The sequence below is a fragment of the Polistes dominula genome, unplaced genomic scaffold (assembly GCF_049000335.1).
Source record: "Polistes dominula isolate Pdom_NZ unplaced genomic scaffold, Pdom_raw_medaka contig_32, whole genome shotgun sequence".
In the NCBI taxonomy this organism is placed as follows: Eukaryota; Metazoa; Arthropoda; class Insecta; order Hymenoptera; family Vespidae; genus Polistes; species Polistes dominula.
The window spans coordinates 1527125-1547184 of record NW_028300880.1 but is presented as its reverse complement, the minus strand read 5'-3'; the positions used below and the strand labels follow the sequence as shown (position 1 = coordinate 1547184).

General features: G+C 23.1%; 1 protein-coding gene across 4 annotated transcripts in view; it reads right to left on the bottom strand.

The window, feature by feature from the left end:
- The window catches only part of gw (trinucleotide repeat containing adaptor protein gawky), an 81877-nt gene that overhangs the window by 2977 nt on the left and 58840 nt on the right, over positions 1-20060 (bottom strand). The window contains exon 17 of one of the 4 annotated variants that reach the window (XR_016177490.1): positions 5877-6013. The exons of 2 other annotated variants lie outside the window; for them this stretch is intronic. Coding sequence is in view for 1 of the 2 variants with exons in the window: in XM_089175201.1 (XP_089031327.1) it covers positions 5997-6013 (17 nt within the window). In the remaining variant the exon portion in view is untranslated. Of the gene's footprint in view, positions 1-5875; positions 6014-20060 lie in introns of those variants that run through there. One more of the 4 variants, XM_089175201.1, reaches the window with a different exon arrangement.

Genomic DNA, 20060 nt, shown 5'->3' with positions numbered 1-20060 from the left:
AAATATTCTATTTTTCGTTTATTTGCATGCCAACGATTTGTTGTTGTTTATTATTATTGTTGTCAGTTGTCATCTATTTTTCTATTTTTTTTTTTTATTTTTTTATTTTAAATAGTACAGGAAAGCGAAATAATGCAATTCGCTTGCTAATATGCACATGAAATAAAATTTTTAATAATAATAATAATAATAAATAAATAAATTATAATAATAATAATAATAATAATGATAATAATTGTTATTAGAATAAAATAACAAAATATATAAATAACAATATAACATTGTGATAAGACAGGAGACACGTATATATATATATATATATATATATATATATATAATATTATGTATTATATCGTATATTATAAATATATGTATATATTTTGTCTACAGTGCGTCCCTAGAAAAAAAGCACCCTGTATATACTTACATATATAATGTTACCCATTATACTTTAATAAATATCATATATATATATATATGTATACTTGTGTTTAAATATATATATTATTTATTATATTATTTATTAAATATTATTATTAAAGACAGAGACACACACGCGAGGTAGCGCGTATTTTATTATTATTTTATTTCCGACATATTATTTTCTCGATGCTCATCCGCGCGCCATTTTTTTTTTTTTTTGAAAGAAAACAAAAAAAAAAAGGTTCGTTTATTTTTCCTCTTTTTCTTTTTTTTTTTCACCGCAAATTTATCAAGATTTGTGTTAAATATGACGCAAGTTGTAGATTATTAATTATTATTAATATTATTATTATTATTATTATTATTATTAATGCTTGTTGTTTAGTTTATTATTTATTTTAATTTATTTATCATTCGTTTCATTTAGGCGCCAAACATTTTTCGTTAATATTTAATCAATTTCGTTTTAGTTTTAGTTGTATTTTTATCAGAACGTATCCATACGCATGCGCAGATCAGAATGGATAAAACAAAATTCTTTAAAATGAGCCAAAAATCTTTAAACAATTCAACAATTAATCTCTCGCTGAATCGACAGTTTTGAGGTTATTTACAAAATTTAATCACAACTTTTTCAATACACTTTTAAGGTTATAATTTTTTTTTGTTTTTTTTTTGTTTTTATCAAATTGTATTATTGCAGCCTACAATTTTGATAAGTATGTAAAAATAGTCATTAATTTTGAAAATAACCTACAAATTTTTGGATCATTTAGGAAACTTTTGTTTTACCGTAAACCCGCCAACATACGCACATATATAAATACAATTACATAGATTTATATGTATAATTTTTATGTAATATGCATGATTTACGATTAGGTTTTTAATTGATGAGCACTTGTTCGAGATTTTAAAGCCACTTACGCACGCACGCAAGAGACTCCCCCCTAGTGTTTTTTGTTTTTGGTTATTTTTTTAAGTATCACGTGAGAATATAATATGTGAACGTTATTATTATTATTATTATTATTCTCCCACTCTAATTCTTTTATTTTTCTTTATTTTATTTTCTTTTTTTTTTTTTCTTACAAAACTTCACGCTAACCCTGCCTTGACATTTAAGAAAAATTTCTATTTCTTTTTTTTTTTTTTTAATCTTTTTATTTGCCACAGCATCAGTATGAGCGATTTCATCGATACGGTTTAGTTAAATACATTTTATTATTATTATTAATACTATTATTATTATTATTATTATTATTATTATTAATTCTAAAACGCGTATACGCTTTTTAAATATCATAAGTTTATTTATTTATTTATTTTAAGCCACCAGCGTCTACTCCTCCTCCTTCTTCCCCTCCCTCACCTTTTCTAGCGTATTTTTTTTTTTAAATCTACGATTAAATTTACTATTACTAGTGTCTAAGGTGAATTATTAGTGCATTATTTATGGTTAGCATAGAAATACAATGAGGAGAATATTCTTTTCTTTATTTATCTTTCATTTTGACTCATTTCGTGTTTGAAATTTCCCGCAATTCTCGAAGATTGACGAAGATGTACGTTTTTTTTAACGAACTTTCACGATTAGGTCACCGCCATCTTGAAATTTTCTTGCACATTTTTCTTTCTTTCTTTTTATCTTTTTTTCTTTTTTTCTTTTGATCTTGCACAATTCGTTTGTTCTTTTTCTTTTTGAAATTTTCCATGATTTACGAACATTGCCGAGGGTGATACGTTGTATAACGAACTTTCACGAAGTCAGTGCATTCGCCATTTTGAAAATTTCTTTCACATTATCGTACCGATTTTCTTTAGAAGAAAATGATGCTTTATTTGATTATTTCTTTAATAATTTATTATTATTATTTTATAAATGATCGCAGGATCATTATTCGCGTGTATCTATTACATTTATTTATTTAATTATTTAATTCTTTATAAATAAATTATTATCATAACGAATATAACTGTGTGATCTTGTTTTGTTTTATTTTCTTTTCTTTTCTTTTCTTTTCATTTTATTTCTGATTTTTATCAAGTTTACGTTTTTGTTTATCAATAAAAACGTAAGGATATGATATTACAAAACTGATAATTTGATAATTTTATTTCATTATCATTCATTAATCATTCATTTAATGTTTATTATTTTTTCTATTATTATTAAAATCATGTCTTGTATGATTAAGATTAACTATATTGTTTATATAAATGCGATTCGGTGCGATATTATAACGTTACGAGTTAGATTTTTATTTGTATAATATAATTACGTTCAATGAATAATATTAAACATAATTTTAACACATTTTATCAATAACAGAAAATATTCATCATTCGATTTTCTTACTTTCTCTCTCACTAATTTTCTGTTTTCTTTTTTCTTTGTCTTTTCTTTTTTTTTTTTTTCATTTTCATTTGATCGAAAATATCGAAGTATCGATAAAATATGATTAAGTTTGTTACTTAAGCTCGTACGTTTTGAAAAAAAACAAAAAAATGTCTAATTTATCATGAGGACTTATTAATTGTATTATTTTTTTTGTTTTTTCATCTAACAATAATTCAACTATCAGTTATTGTTATATTTAATCTTGTGTCCTCGATATTATTATTATTATTATTATTTATTCATATTAATTATTATTTACTATTATTATTATTATTATTAGTATTTAAGTATTATATTCCATTTAATAATTATATTTTAAAATTAAATTATATTTTATTTAATGAGTAACAAAATATTGTGCTATAAAATCGAGGTACTAAGTACAGTTATATTTTTGTGTTGATTATTTTTATTTTATTTATATTTTTATTACTATATATATATATTTTATATATATTATTTATATACCAAGTCACAAATTCTTTTTCTGTTCTTTTTTCATCATCATCTTCTTCTTCTTCTTCTTCTTTCTCTTTCTTTCTTTTTCAATTTTGTTTGTTCTATTTTTCTTTCATCATCATCATCATCATCATCATCATCATCATCATCATCATCATCATCATCATGGCTACCATCATTATTATTAAATCATCATTATCATCATTATCATGGCTATACTCATTATTGATTATATCATCATCATTATACCATCATCATCATCATCATCATCATTATACCATCATCATCATCATCATCATTATACCATCATCATCATCATCATCATTATACCATCATCATCATCATCATCATTATACCATCATCATCATCATTATCATTATACCATTATCATTATTATCATTATACCATCATCATTATCATTATCATTATATCATCATCATTATCATAATCATCATAATTATCAGGATTATTATTAAATTATTTAATTTATTCTTTCTTTTCCTGTTTGATACATACACACAAATGTGCACACATACACACACTTACATACACATTCACACAATACAAATTATTGATTGCAATTGTCGATATATGAGAATCCTCTTGTATTTCATTGTCATCATTATCATCATTATCATCATTATCAGTATCATTTTTTAAATGAATTTTACAAAAGTTTTACACAACAAGGCAAAAAGTCAATTCGAACAGATGATTTGTTTTTCTCTCTCTCTTTTTTTTTTTTTATTTCGCTAATTTAATAATTGGCGAATTTATTTCTGAGCCATTGTCATCATTATTGTTAACATCATCGTAATCGTTCATTATCAATACCATCATAATCATCATGTCATCATAATTGTCCTCATTATCATGATCATCATCATTATTATCATTATCAATGACTATTTTTAATAATAGGACGCGTATTGATTAAAATTATCATCAAGTATTATGCATAGAATATTAATTATTATCACAAATATGATTTTTAGCTACTTCGAAGCTTCAATTACATTCAACACGTGATTTTACTACAAATATCATCATTAATTATTCTCTTTTCTCATTTTATTATTTATTTAATTATTAATGTTTATTTTCCATTTTACAGACAAATCAAATTTTCGTCATTTTATTCTTCTTTTTTTTTTTTTTTTTTTTTTTTTAATATTCTTTTCTTTCCTATTTTCATGGAAATTCATGGACAAAACCAATCTATTCATCCTCTTATTATTATTATTATTGTTATTATTATTATTATTATTAATATTGAATTCATTTATATATCACACCATGTGTCACTTTTAATTTATATTAAATTATATTATTTTGTAATTGTTTAAGATAAAGAGTGGGGGGAGACAGACAGCCTTTAATTAATTATTTTATTATTACTATTATTATTATTAATATTGTTTAATTTTAAATAGATAGATAGATATTGGGATCTCTGGTAGGGGAGTGGCGTAGCCACACAATTCGACCTATTTACTCTAATTGTGAACTTAGCCACTAGATAGCGTATTCAAGTGCTACAGATCCTCCACGTGGCGCAGCAATTCGACCTATCTACTCTAATTTTGAATTTAGCCACCAGATAGCGTATTCAAGTGCTACAGATCCTCCACGTGGCGTAGCAATTCGACCTATCTACTCTAATTTTGAATTTAGCCACCAGATGGCGTATTCAAGTGCTAGAAATCCCAATAGATGAATATATATATAGTGATATAGAATATAACATGTTAGTTATAATATTATTTCTTAAATAATATGACTTGAACACTCTTGTATTTAGATAAATAACTTGAAGAATATTTATCTTCATTTCTCACTATTATTGGGACCATTTATTATAAAAATGTTTGAAATAAGTCTCATTTGAATAAATATGAGAAAAACAGAGAATCTAATTGGATATTGGGATTATTTAGTTTGATAAAAATTCACTGGGGGCACTCGAATCTAGATCTTCCAATTTTTCAAGAAACTGTTTTATCCATTGAGTTAACGGACCCAACATAATTCTTACTTACGATTTTTATCATTTGTTTTTTCCTTTTTTTTTTTATTTAAAATAGGGTTACTTAAAATGCAGTAATTATTATTTATAAATAAATAAAACGATTGTTATCTCGATTTTCTTTTTTTTTAAATTGAATTTATAACCTTTTTCGTAATAAACGTAAACAACCATCACCACCATCATTTGCATGAACTCGTAGCCATCGATTTATATTTTTATTTATTTATTTATTTATTGATTTTTTTTTCAAGTTAATTATTTAAAACATTTCGTCGACAATATTTTCGAATGTGAATTATTCGTTTTTTTGTTTTCATAGGAAGCTGCCATTTTTTTTTTCTTAAACGCGCGTTTATTTCGATTTTATTCAAAAATCTGTTCGCCATTTTTATTGAAATAAAATAAAATTGATTAGAAATATACAAAATGAACAAACACATGATACTTAAAATTAAAAAACATGATAAAATTAAAGAATGAAAAATAATAAAAATAGAAAAGAAAAGAAAAGAAAAGGAAAGGAAAGAAAAGAAAAAAGAAATAGTAAAAATAAAATAAATTTACCTATGAAGTGTCCTAGGATGTGGTACGATTTCTTCTCTTTCCCCAAACCGCCATTTTGTTTCTTTGTTTCTTTTCTTTCTCCCACTCTCTCTCTCTCTCTTTCTCTCTTTTTTTTTTTGTCTAATTTCTTATCAATCCTACGAAGAAATGTTTTTGGATCAATCAAAGAATACACACGTTTGATTTATTTTTCTTCTTCTATTTTTTTTTTACCAATCATTTTTTATAATTATTGTTGTTATTGTTGTTGTTGTTGTCGTAGTAATCGTCAGTATTTTTTATTAATAAAAATTTTTTTATTTATTTCAATTAATCTCATCGATCAGTCAAGTTTCATTTCGATATCGTCGTCGTGTCAAAAAAAAAAAAAAAAAAAAGAAAGAAAGGATGAATTATATTTATTTAAATTGTTTATTTTGTTGTTGTCGTGGTGGTCGTGAGTATTTTTTATTAATAAAAAATTTTTTTTATTTATTTCAATTAATCTCATCGATCAGTCAAGTTTCGTTTTGATATTGTCGTCAAGTGTCAAAAAGGAAGGATGAATTAATGTTTATTTCAATTGTTTATTTATTGCACCCTGGTGTTACGATTTATATCTCACTTTTATTTTTTATTGTTTCTTTAATATAATAATAATGATAATATAATAATAATAATAATAATAATAATAATAATAATAATAATAATAATAATATATGAATAATATAATAATAATTAATATAATAGTAATAATAATAATAATAATAATAATGATAATAATAATAATAATAATAATAATAATAATAATAATAATGATAATAATAATGCGATAGGTATTTTTGTTTATACTACTAAGGTACAGCTGCTTGACACTTGTTTCGCAAAATAGAAAATGAACGTTAAACGCAAAAAAGGAATTTAAAATAAACACAGATAAAATATAATATAATATAATATATAATATAATATATAATGTAATGTAATATAATATAATATATAATATAATGCATAATTCATAATGACGTCAACAACAAATCCGAATCAAAAAGATAACTATCAATGGCATGCATCACATCAGTCTAATTTAAAAAAAAAAAAAAAAATTTATTTACTTAATTTTATTAAAAAAAAAGTAAAAAAAAAAAATTCCTTCGAGTAAAATCAATCGTAATTTGTTGTCAATTAAAATTCAATTTTAAATATAAGATGAATTAAATTAAAATTAGAATAATAATAAAAATTTAGAAAAAAACAATGACAAAAAAAAATAGAACTTTTTTTTTTTTTTTTATTAAAGTTCGCATAAAATTGATGCGATCGGATTTTTGTTGATCGATTTATAGATCACACTCTATAAACAAAAGAAGAAAAAATATATATATATATATACACATACATATGTATATATATATTATAATTTATTTTTCTTCTTTTTATTATTATTAATTATTTATTAATTTTTTTTTTTTTAATATTAAATATACAAAATGATATACATATATATTTTATGCATGAGTGTGTTGTGTATATTCGTGTGTATTCCTAATGAATACATCGATGTTTATTAATTATTTTATTTTAATTATTTATTTATTTATTTATTTAATTATATATGTATATATATATATTTATTTATTTACTTATTGATATTACATAAAACGAGAATGCATTAGTTTATTTAACTTTGTTTTTTATAATATTTTTATACACAAATCGTTAAATATATATTTTTAATTATTTATTAATTAATTAATTAATTAATTAAATTATTATTAATAGCGCATTATTTTATTGATGGATAGAAATGTTTTTTCTAGCCTCCCAACAAAAAAAAAAAAAAAAAAAAAAATGACTTCAATTTGTTTGTCCAGAGTTTCTTCCTTTTTTTTTTTATGTTTGTTTTGAGCGAGTATGCGTGTCTTTTTTTCTTTAATTATGTATTTTCGTCTGTCTCTTGTGTTAATATCTTATTTATACACACATACACACATACACATACAACATTCACACTCAGTCAGACAGACAGACTGACAGACAGGACAGAAAAATATATACATACATTATATTTATTTATTATTTATAATAATGTGTGTATGCATTGTTTATTTTTTTGATGAATGTTTTTCTTCGTTGCGTATAAACTAAGCACATGTGCGTTTATATATATATATATATATATATATATATATATATATATATTCGTTTTGTTTTATTTTTTATTCTCACTTCTTCTTCTTAATTTATAGCAAAAAACCAAAAAAAAAACTTAAAAAAAAGGAAAATTACAAACAAGGTCACCGATCCTGAACATTTAATACAATTCAATTTAATTGTTATTAATTAATAATAATTAATACATAATTTATGGAATTTGTTTAACCATTCTTTCTTTTTTTCTCTTCATTTATTTATTTATTTATTTATGCATTTAATTTTCTTTCATCTGTAATTTTAATTAAAATTAAAATAAAGCTCTCAATCTGATCCTGACATTTTAATACAATCGTATCTAAATTGTTATTAATTAATATTAATTAATACATAATGTATAAGGGTTGATTTTCTTATCAATTTTTTTTTACCACTCTTTCTTTTCTTCTTCTTTTCATTTATTTATTTATTTATGCATTTATTTATGCATTTAATAATTTTCTTTCATCTATGGATATTATTATTAATGAAAATTATTACGCAGAAATTTTGTCATTAAATGTGAAGAAGCACTGTATAGGTTTCTTTTTTTTCTTCAAAGGAAGGATGGGAATTAGGGTTGCATTTTTTTCCTCCCTTTTTGTATCTTTCTTCTTTTTTTTCTTTTTTGGTTTTAAATTTAAAATTGAACCTATACAGGAAAGGGATCGGATTTGTTCGTTTATTTTACTTTACTTTACTTTTACTCTTTACGTTTATTTTATTTTAGTTTATTTTAGTTTATTTTATTTCGATTATTTAAATTGATTATTTCTAATGCTTACGAATAAGTATATTAAGGCCTTTCGTATTTTGAGGTTATACGAAGAACACAACGTACCTCTCTCTCTCTCTCTCTCGCTCTCTCTTTCTCTCATTCTCATTCTTTTTCTATTTCTATCTCAATATTTTCTTTCATTATTTTTAATTACACGAACACCAAATGATATTATATTCATTAATTTAAACATTAACAATTAATATTTAATGTCAATTCATTTGAATCTTCGAAAAAACGGAATGATTTTTTTCATTCGAATCTTCGAACAAATAATCTGATTTAAACAGAAAACAAGATGGCGGTAGAAGAGTGGGGATATTTGAGTAGTTCGTGAGTACTAATTTTAAATCATTTTTCATTTTTACCTCTTTTTCTCTCTTAATTTATTATTATTATTATTATTATTTATTAATAATTATTAGTATTTATGATTATTTACTACTATTATTATTAATATTATTATTATTATTATTATTATTTATGTAATACATTTTCACGTTTTAAGTAACTCCCCATTATTTTTTATATTTTATATTTTATTTAATTGTTTAAGGTACACCGATTATTATGATTATTATTATTATTTTTAATATTAATATTATTATTATTATTATTATTATTATTATTATTAAATCGGTTCGGAGTTTGAAAGCAGCCTGTTAGGAAAAAATGTAGGTTTTATGGGGATTAGGATATATTATGGGTAAGATAATATATTTGAAAAAATGATAGATAGGAACGACGAGAAATTGTTCGATTTTTTATTCTATTAGGTGGTTCGGAAAATCGTTGCATTTTTCTTTTGTAAAAATGAAGACAATTTCTGTTTCGAGGTTAAACCTTAACCTTTTCAAGTGTTCATAAAATAGTTGAATTTGATAAATATTAACCTCTCATCAATCTCATGTGTTACTATTTGTCGATTTTATGGAAGGTAGAGGTAAAAAGTATCATCTGTGCATATGGGAGAAAATTAGAAAAAGTGTCCAGCGTATGCTATAAATAACAGTTCAAAAACCTTCCAGAATGGCGCTGGTGTAGACACTTGGTATGGTATGAATGTAGCAATTGTAAACGAATTGAAGTATGCCGAAGTTAAACAATTTAATATTATTGCCGACTAAAGTAGTTAATTATTGAAAATTTCAACTACTTGCGTAGTACAAAATAATGTAGCAAATATAACCTTAAAGAATTATTATAAGAAAACGTGTAGCTAGAGTGATTGTTATTTCGTGAATTGTGAATAGTACGTTTATTGAATTTTTATCATTTTAATTTTATGAAAAAGTATGTGAATAACAAAAAAACAATTATCGGGTAAAATTTGTGTTGTGAAATTTGTGTTCCTTTGTTTATTTCTCAATCCTATTCTAATAATATTTGGCGCTTTCTTTAAAATTTACCTTGAAGCTATTGTGGCGCCACCCTAATTGAATGCATTTCGACGGACATTTTTCATATACAGAGATGTTACTCCTAACCTCTACCCTCCATAATCGATTTGCATCAACTAATGCCATTTATTGCGTCAGCAAAAAATGAAACAACTTTCCGAACAACCTAATAATTGTTTTTTTTTTGTATTCTTTTTTTTGTTTTGTTGTTTTTCATATTTTCTTTTCTTTTCGATTAAATGGAATTAATAATAAAGGTACCCGGAACCTGAAGTTATAGCGCCGTTAGAAAAAGATCACAACTGTTTTCATCCTTTTTTTATTATTATTATTAATTTTTTTTTTTTTTTTTTTTAGGGAGAGGAAGGTACCATTGATAAATATTATTTATTATTAAATATTATTATTTATAATAATTAATAACCGATATTTATGATCAAGATTTTTGAATGCCACATTTTTACGTGTTGAACAAACTACTTTTGTTCTTGTTGTTGTTGTTGTTGTTTTAGTGTTAATGTTTTATTGTTTTTTTTTTCTTGCTTCATTTATTTTTTTCTTCTTCAAATATTGTGTCACGAATCTATATTAATGTTCTTTTTGAAATTTGCAAAATTCTTTCATTTAATTTATTCCATCATTAATTTATTACTAATTTATTAAATTTATTTTCATCATTTATTTATTTCTTATTTTTTTTTTACTTAAAATTATAATTTTAAATTTAGAAATAACAACAACAACAACAAATGGAATATATATATATATATTAACATTTGAATAAATTCAAAATTGAAATGAAATCAAAAAGAAAAAATTAAAGATCAACTTTGAGCCTCGTGTTTTAATTTTAAATCACACTTGCACACAGGAAAGCAAACACACACGTACCACTTACACGCGTGTATTATTACACGTGTGTGTATTATTTATCAACACATACACAAAAATATTTAAACAATATTATAATTAATATTAAATCTTAGATTAAACGACAAATAAGAAATTCTTGAATAGTTCAAACTAATAAAAAAAAAAAAAAAAACTTAGAGAACTGACCACCACAAAACACCGGAAAAATTAAAACAAAACGAGTTAAAACAAAAATGTTAAATCAAATTGAACATGTAAAATGCAATAGAACGAGATACGAGTTACAAAAAAAAAAAAAAAGAAAAAAAAATAGGTAATCAATTAATTAATTAATGAAATTATATTATATTATTAATAATATCATTATCATTAATTAAAATAATACAATTAAATTTATTATTATTATTATTTTCTATTTAAAAAAAAAAAATATATATATATATATATAAAACAACACACACACAGCCGACTCGTGAAAGCCCCCTCCCACCCAATGTTTTTTTTTTTTTATATTTGGTTGAATTTTCATTTCATTTCATTTCATTTCAAAATGTCACAAATTGTCGTCTTTTTTCAATGTAAACATTTTTTTTTTTTTTTTTTTTCAATTTAATTTAATTGAAATTTTCTCTTCCTCTTCCTTTGATCAAACCACCACCTCACCCTCCCCCCACCCCTTCTTTGTTTCATTCAACCCCATTTGAGACAGCGAGTCTAGCAAAAAAAATATTTCGGTAAATACGTTGACTAAACTATAGTTGAAATAATTGGACTAGGGTCAATAGGGGTCGCGTGATGTTTTCACGTATTTTATTTAAAAAAAAAAAAAAAATATTAAAAAAAAAGAAAACAATACTTCACAACCAAAAAAATCACACGGAAGGTTTTTCAGGTTTTCTTTTTTTTTTCTTTTTTTTTTTTTTTTGACTTCTTCGAGGACTCTTTTAATATTTGTTTGTTTGTTTGTTTCTTTTCTTTTCTTTTTTTTCTATTTTTTTTTTCATTATTTGTTTGTTAATTTTTCATTCTTCTTTTTGTTTTCTTCTCTACTTCTTTTCTTCTACGTCATTTTCATACCTTTTTTTTTCTTTTCATATTTTTTCACATTCATCATATCATTGTCTCTCATTTATCATAGTTCGTTTCTTTCATCTTCTATCTTTTCATATATTTGTTTATCTCACACACCTTTAATTATAATCGTAAAAAAAAAAAAAATAAACGTATACGAAATACGTAAATTGTTGTTTCTTTCATTTTTCTTTTGATTTAAACAATGTTTTCTTCTTTCATTTATTTCTTGTTGTTTTCACCCCCTTTTTCTTCAAATTGTTTGTTTTTTTTTTTTTTTCATTTTCAGTTCCACATGTCTCATTTGATATTTTTTTTTGCTTTTTTTTTGTATTTTTTTTGTTTTTTTTTTATTACACAACCGTCGAACGAGCAATGGCACGGAACAAAATTATTCTACATACAGTTTTTTTTCATTTATTTATATAATTATGTACGGATTTTATGTATGCAATTATATATAATATAATATATATATATATGTATATAGATATATATGTGTGTGTATACATACTATTATATATCAGAGAGTTATACGCGCATTGTCATTTTAACGAAATAAACTTACATTAATTTACTAATGATTATTAATTAATTCTACGATTGCACGAAAAGCTCGTTTTATTTAATTAATCATTCATTCATTTATTTATTCATTCATTCATTCATTCATTCCATTATCAATCAATCAGATTGATATAATTCATTTTTATTTTAAATTCTAATTTATACTCGCGAGACGGATGATTATACATGTGCATACGTGCGATTGTCGTTTGACTTTCGAGTATGAGAGGATAATTTATTATTATTATTAATATAATAATTATTATTATAATATGCGTTTTATTTATTATACGAAATATTTCAAAATATGTGAAACTCACTTCAGTAGTGATCATGAAATGCAAACTTAATAAAAAAAAAAAAAAACATTGTTCATATAAAAGTGTATTCTACTTAACCTCGTTTCGAGGTTATGTTTCACATTTGTGTTCCAATAATCTTCGTGTTTTCGTTGAACGTCACACATTTTGTTCATTAAATTTATTCGTATCAGTTTAATCGGTTCAGTTTCAACGTTCAGTTCTTTTACTAGAAGTATTTCATTATTTTCTATTTGTTGTCAGTGGTGGATTAAGCGGTTGCGCAGGATCCCGAAGTGGGGCCCGAAGTTTCCAAATTTCTTTTCATTAGGGTTCAAGGAATATTACGTTTTTTTTTTTTTTAAAGTAAATTTACTTAACGCGTCACGGTATGAAATTTTTGATTACATTTCTTTTTTGTTAATAACTTAATGAGAATTTTTGTTGAAACTTTTGTTTTTCTAACTTGAGTTTGAACGACTCCCCCCGACATTTTTATCGCTTGGGGGAGGGGGGTTCCCACTTGACTTGATCCGCCACTGTTTGCTGTGGATTCCAAAGTTACAAAAGCGTAAATAAGATTTTGATTAGTGGGCTCGTTTGAAAACAATGGCGTACTCGACGTTCATTGGTCAGCGTTGAAAAACTTCGAATGGGTATACAAAATGGCGGCCGACAAATTCGACCAGTATCTGGAATTTTGGTGAAATACTGCGAAATTCGATTGTATTACGACTTGAAACTTTGTATACGAGTCAAAGGTGTGATCATTTCTAATATTTTCAATGAAGATCAATTATTGGAATGCAAAAATGTTGAATAACTTTGAAACAAAATCAAATAGGACACAACATTTTGTATGAACAGTTTTTTGAGGATTCTTTTGTCTCTACTAGTCCATTCTTGATATTGATCTTAAATATTATGAAACATCTTATATATATATGTGTGTGTTTATGTGTACACTTTGACACTAAAAATTTGTATTTTATAAAGCATAAGGATACACATAAGCGAGAGATATTTATATCAATTTTTTTCGTTGCAAATGTAGCCATTTATTTATTTATTAATTATCTTCATTTTTTTTCTTTTGTTATTTCTTCTTCTTCTTCTTCTTTATTTACTTCATTGCAAAGAAAAGAAAAAAGAAGAATAATTCCTTGAGAATGTGCGTTAATATTAATGTCTTATTATTCAAAAATTAAACATTACAAATATCCAGGAAAATTTCACGCATTAATTCTAACCTTAAAAATTACATATTAACTTAAACTACAAGAATCTAATGGTTATAGAATTAAAATTAAAATTAAAAACGAAAATCTAACCCTAACCCTTCACCTTGGTATATAGAAAATATTTTCTAATGTTTAATATTATTTAAATAAATTAAAAAAATACTTTCTCTCTCTCTCTCTCTCTCTCTCTCTCTCTTACTTTTTTCTTTTTCATCTTTTAATTCATTTATTTTATGATTATTATTATTATATATTTCTGTCTCTGTTGTTCTAACTTTTGTTTTTATTTTTTAACGTTTATGGTTGTTTTCTTTCTTTCTCTCTCTTTCTCTCTTTCTCTCTCTCTCTCTCTCTCTTTCTTTTGTTATTTCTCTTCATTTGTAGTCATTAATATTTTGTTTATCTCTGAAACTATAATCAACAATCAGTGATTTAAAAATATCAGTTCTATGGTTTCCATACAGTCTTTAATTCAAGATCATCCACCATGATTTTGTTTGATTATGGGGGAATTAAATCCATCGAGGTGTTTTTTTCATGATTTTTATTTACTTCTTTTATTTTTTTTTTTTTTACTGAACGATAATTCAAAGATTGTCGTCAGCCATCTTGTAAAATGTCGATTGTTCATTCATTCGCATTTTCTGTATCATTTTTCATGTTTTCATGTTTTTTTATTTAATATTTTTATCAAATAATTTTTTAAGGAATGGAAGAGGAACGACGGGATTAACATAAAAATTGAATTTAAATTAAATAACAATTTCTATTCGTACAAATTTCTTCTTCGAGTTTGATAATCGATACGTAAGTCAAAACAATTACCAATAAAAAAAAAAACAAACAAACAAAAATAAATAAAATAAATTATAATTTACATTTATATAATTCTGTTCGATAAAAAAAAAAAAAATCAAATTATTTTCAATTATAAAAATATTGTTAATTAAATAATATTGTTAACTAATAATTATAAAAAGACAAATTATCGAGTATTCCTAAATACAAAGTCATCATTTTAAAAATGTCATTCCACAAACATTGCAATTGAGTATCCAAAAAAAATAAAAAAAATAATTATATTAAAAATATAAATTTTTAAATAAATTTCTTAGTTTATATTAAACAAATTAAAATTAATTTACTTTTCTCTCTCTCTCTCTCTCTCTCTCTCTCTCTCTCTCTCTCTCTCTCTCTCTCTTTATCTCCCTCTCTTTCAGTTCAATTTCTTAACATTTTTTATTAAGCAACTCGAGAGCTATTGAGAATATCAAAAATTCGAATGAATTAAAAATGGCGGAATAAAATTTATAATTCCCTTTTTTCTTTTTTTTTTTTTTTTTTTTTTTAACGTACGTATACATATATATATATATATTTTTTTTTTAATTATTTTTTTCTATCATATTATTTTCCCGTCATACTTTTATATATACTTGTATTACGAGTGCAAGATAATACTGATATATAAAAATGATTTAAGTAGGAGAAGTAGAAGGAGGAGAAGAAGGTGGTGAAGGAGGAGAGGGGAGGGGATAGATGATTTTTTTCTAAAATAATGCGAGAACAAAACAAAAACAAAAATACACACCAGGTACATCATTTACAATCCTATTGCTTCGTTTAAGATATAACTTTCTAATAATAGTGATGAAAGCAAGTTGAAAATTGCAAGCACCTCTTTAATTATTAATAACTATTCAAAAAAAAAAAATAAACAATAATAATTTATTATACACGCACATATATACGTATACAAATAATATATTTATCCTGTGTGCGTGTGTGTGTGTGTGTGTGTATACGTGTATGTGTAAATATTGAATTATTATTAAATTAACGTGTATAATAAAAATTAATTGTACAGGAGGATAATTAAACAAAAATGAAAATTAAAATCAAAATTAAAATTATGTCAAACCATCACCATTACTTTCAACTACATTGGTTGTTTATTATAATAACAAAGTAACTATAGTTTCATCTCTCGTCATTGTTTATACGATCACAATAATTATATTTAACATTAAACAATAATGATATTAATAATCGTATTATTTATTTTATTTAAGATTAAAATTAAAAAAAAAAAAAAACTCACACACACACTCGTTAGTTAACATTTTTTTTTTATTAGGTATTATATAAAAGAGACTTACGTTTTTTCAACGTTAATTATATGTTTGTATATTATTATATATATGTTTGTGTATGTGTATTAAATGTTTAAAAGAAAGCTGCCAAATTAGGTTTACTTCTTTCTTTTAACAAACAAAAAAAAAAAGATATTTTATAATTAATATTAAATATTTGAAACAATATATATATATAAATCAAATATTATTATTAATTATATGAATGAGTAAATAATATTGGCTTGTTTAAACAAAGAGAAATACTTGCAAATTTATAAAAACACATGTTTGATACACAAAACCAGCATTGAAATCACCAAACCGATCAAACCTAGCATTGAAGTCTCCGAACGATTCAAACCCTGCATTGAAATCCCCAAACCGATCAAACCCGGCATTGAAATCCCCAAACCGATCAAACCCGGCATTGAAATCCGCAAACCGATCAAACCCGGCATTGAAATCACCAAACCGATCAAACCAGGCATTGAAATCTCCGAACTATTCAAACCAGGCATTGAAATCCCCAAACCGATCAAACCCGGCATTGAAATCTCCGAACGATTCAAACCAGGCATTGAAGTCTTTTGACAATTCAATACATAAAACTTGGTACATTTTTATTAACTCATTATTTATTATTTAATTTTTATAAACTATTTTAAATTAAATCTAACATGTTTTCTTTTTCATTAATTTTACAATACCAATTGCAACTTTTTTTTTTGTACAATTATTATTATTTTTTTTTACACGGTATTTTGAGAGGAACGCGTATTTATTGTGTAAAAAAACAAAAAACAAACAGTTAAGTGTATATATAGATATATATTTATATATATATATATATTTATTATTTATTTAATTATTTAAAAACCTCTATGAGTGTAATATGTTTAGTGTTTGTGAGTGTATTTATTATTATTATTTTTTTTTTAACTATAAAAGTGCACACAACATTACTAGCATTTTTTAATACTCGCGTTTAATATAATTGGCATATATATATATATTGTAAATATAAAACTAATAATAATTATAATAATAATTAAATATACATTAATGTCAATAACCATACTAAATATTAAGAATAATAATAATGATAAAAATAATAATAATAATAATAGCATTGTTATTATATTTTTATAACTAATTGTTATATTTCTAATTGTTAAATATTAATTAGGATTCTCGCGATTAGGTTAATTGAGTTTAAGAATATACAATTATTGTATTATTAATAATAATAAAATAATAATAATAATAATAGATATATATATATATATTTTTTTTTGTATACTATTTCGCTGATTAATTAGGTATATGTATGCATGTAAATATATATGTGTATGTAAGGATCTTTAAACTTAATAAATCATGTCGTTATACTTAAAAATTATCCTACAATATATATATATAGGTATATGTTTATTTTGTGTATGTATATTTTATTAAAAATGTATTAGTGTAATATGCAGAAAGATGTGTTAGAGCGTTTTTCACAGATTTGTTTTAATTGGACCAGACAAAACTTCTCAACTATTTATATATTCATATATTTGTGTGTGTGTATATATATATAAATATATAGTTCATTAAATATTATATAATAATAATAATTATATAATATTTCATTTATTTTTTCCATACTCGTTTAATTTTTCCCTTCTTTTCTATTTTTATTTTTTATTTTGAATTTTGTATTACACATACAATCGTATTAAAAAAAAAAAAAAAAAAAAATAAAGCAAAAGAAAACACAATTGTTTAAATATAATTCGATGATTTAATTAACGATATGAATTTTGTTTGTTTGTTTGTTTTTTGTTGTTGTAATAAATCATTAAATTAATTTTTAAACAATCTTAATTTCTTTTCTTTTTTTATTTTTTTTTTTTTTATAATACACTGTATATGTAATAATTTCATTTATCTGTGTGTGTGTCTGTGTGGTATTATTGAAGAACACTTTGCCATAAAATTAAAAAAAAAAAATATGAAAAAATTAAAATATACAATTTTTCCTGCGAGTTTTTTTTATCTTTTGTCATTTATTTCAATGTCACAGCTCAAGATTTTCATTTTTTTCTTTTTTTTTTCTTATTTATGGGAACACGACCTTTTAATTTCTTAATGGGGTTTGTTCTCTTCTCCTCTTTTAAAAAGACTTTTACCACCATGGTATTATATATGTACAATTCAATTTAACAAAAAATGATCAATTTATCAATTATCATTTAGCAATGATCATAGAAGAAAAAAAAAAAAAAAAAAGAAGATGGCGTAATATCCAGAGAGACAAAAAAAAAGAAGAAAGTTTTATTCTCAATTAGGATTGTTTTACTTGCAATTAGGGTTGTTGTTTCTTTTCTTTTTTTTTTTTTTTTTAAGAATTATCAACAAACTTTCACAGACGTCACTCAATTCATACACACCCATCACACATAATACACACACAACGAACGCACACTCACACTGAGAGAGACGACAAAACAAAACAAAACAAAACACAACGAGAACAAAATTATTTATATATAAAAAAAAAAAAAAAAAAATACATTTCTGCTTAGTTTCTTTTTTTTTTTTTTTTGGTTTTTTCCATTTTTTTTTTTTTTTTAATTATTATTATCATCATCATCATCATCATAATTAACTTGAAACAAGAACAAAGAAGAAAAAAAAAAAAAAAAAGAGAGAGAATCCTGTAAAATCTTTTATCATTTTCTCTTTTTCTTTCTTAAGATGTGTCAACACTTAATAATTACATTATTAATAATTAAAAACTTATTTTGTTATATATATATAATAATAAAATGTTTAAGTCAACTTATATGTACTTACACAAACACACACACTATATATATATATATTATCCACACACACATTTCTATCTTTATATATTGTATTCACTTTTTTATGTAACAGGTTTATTATTATTATTTTTTATATATATATATTTATATTTATGTGTATATGTGTATGTACTACAACCTCTCTTACGGAACGCTTAAAATAATGACGTCACATTTTCTTTTCTTTTTTTTTTTTTTTTTTTTAAATGTCACTCAGGGAATTCTGATATATATATATATATATAAATGTTGATTTACAATAAAAACAATAATAATAATATTAATAATAAAGATAATAAAAATAATATAATAATAATATTAATAATAATAATAATAATAATTGATATATAATTAATATTATTGATTACAAAAAAAGACACATAAATGTGATTAGGATAATCTGGCTGCGCCATGTTTTGTTTGATTGCAAATATTTTGTGTTACAGTTACAGTTAGACAATGAACTTCTTCTTCTTTTTTTTTGTTTTTTTATTTTTTAATTTAACAATAAATTATTAAAATAACAAAATTCAGTCCCAAGTACAACACAGTGGAACTCTATCATGCACACACGCGTTAAATTTACTTAATTACAAAGTTAATTTATACTAAAAGAAAATTTATATTCTACATGTACTTTTTTTTTTTTTTAAATATTACAATAATAATAATAATAATAATAATAATAATAATAATAATAATAATAATAATAATAATAATAATAATAATAATAATAATAATAATAATAATGATGATAGAGTAATAGTAGTAGTGTCACAGTTTGTTTGTTTTTATT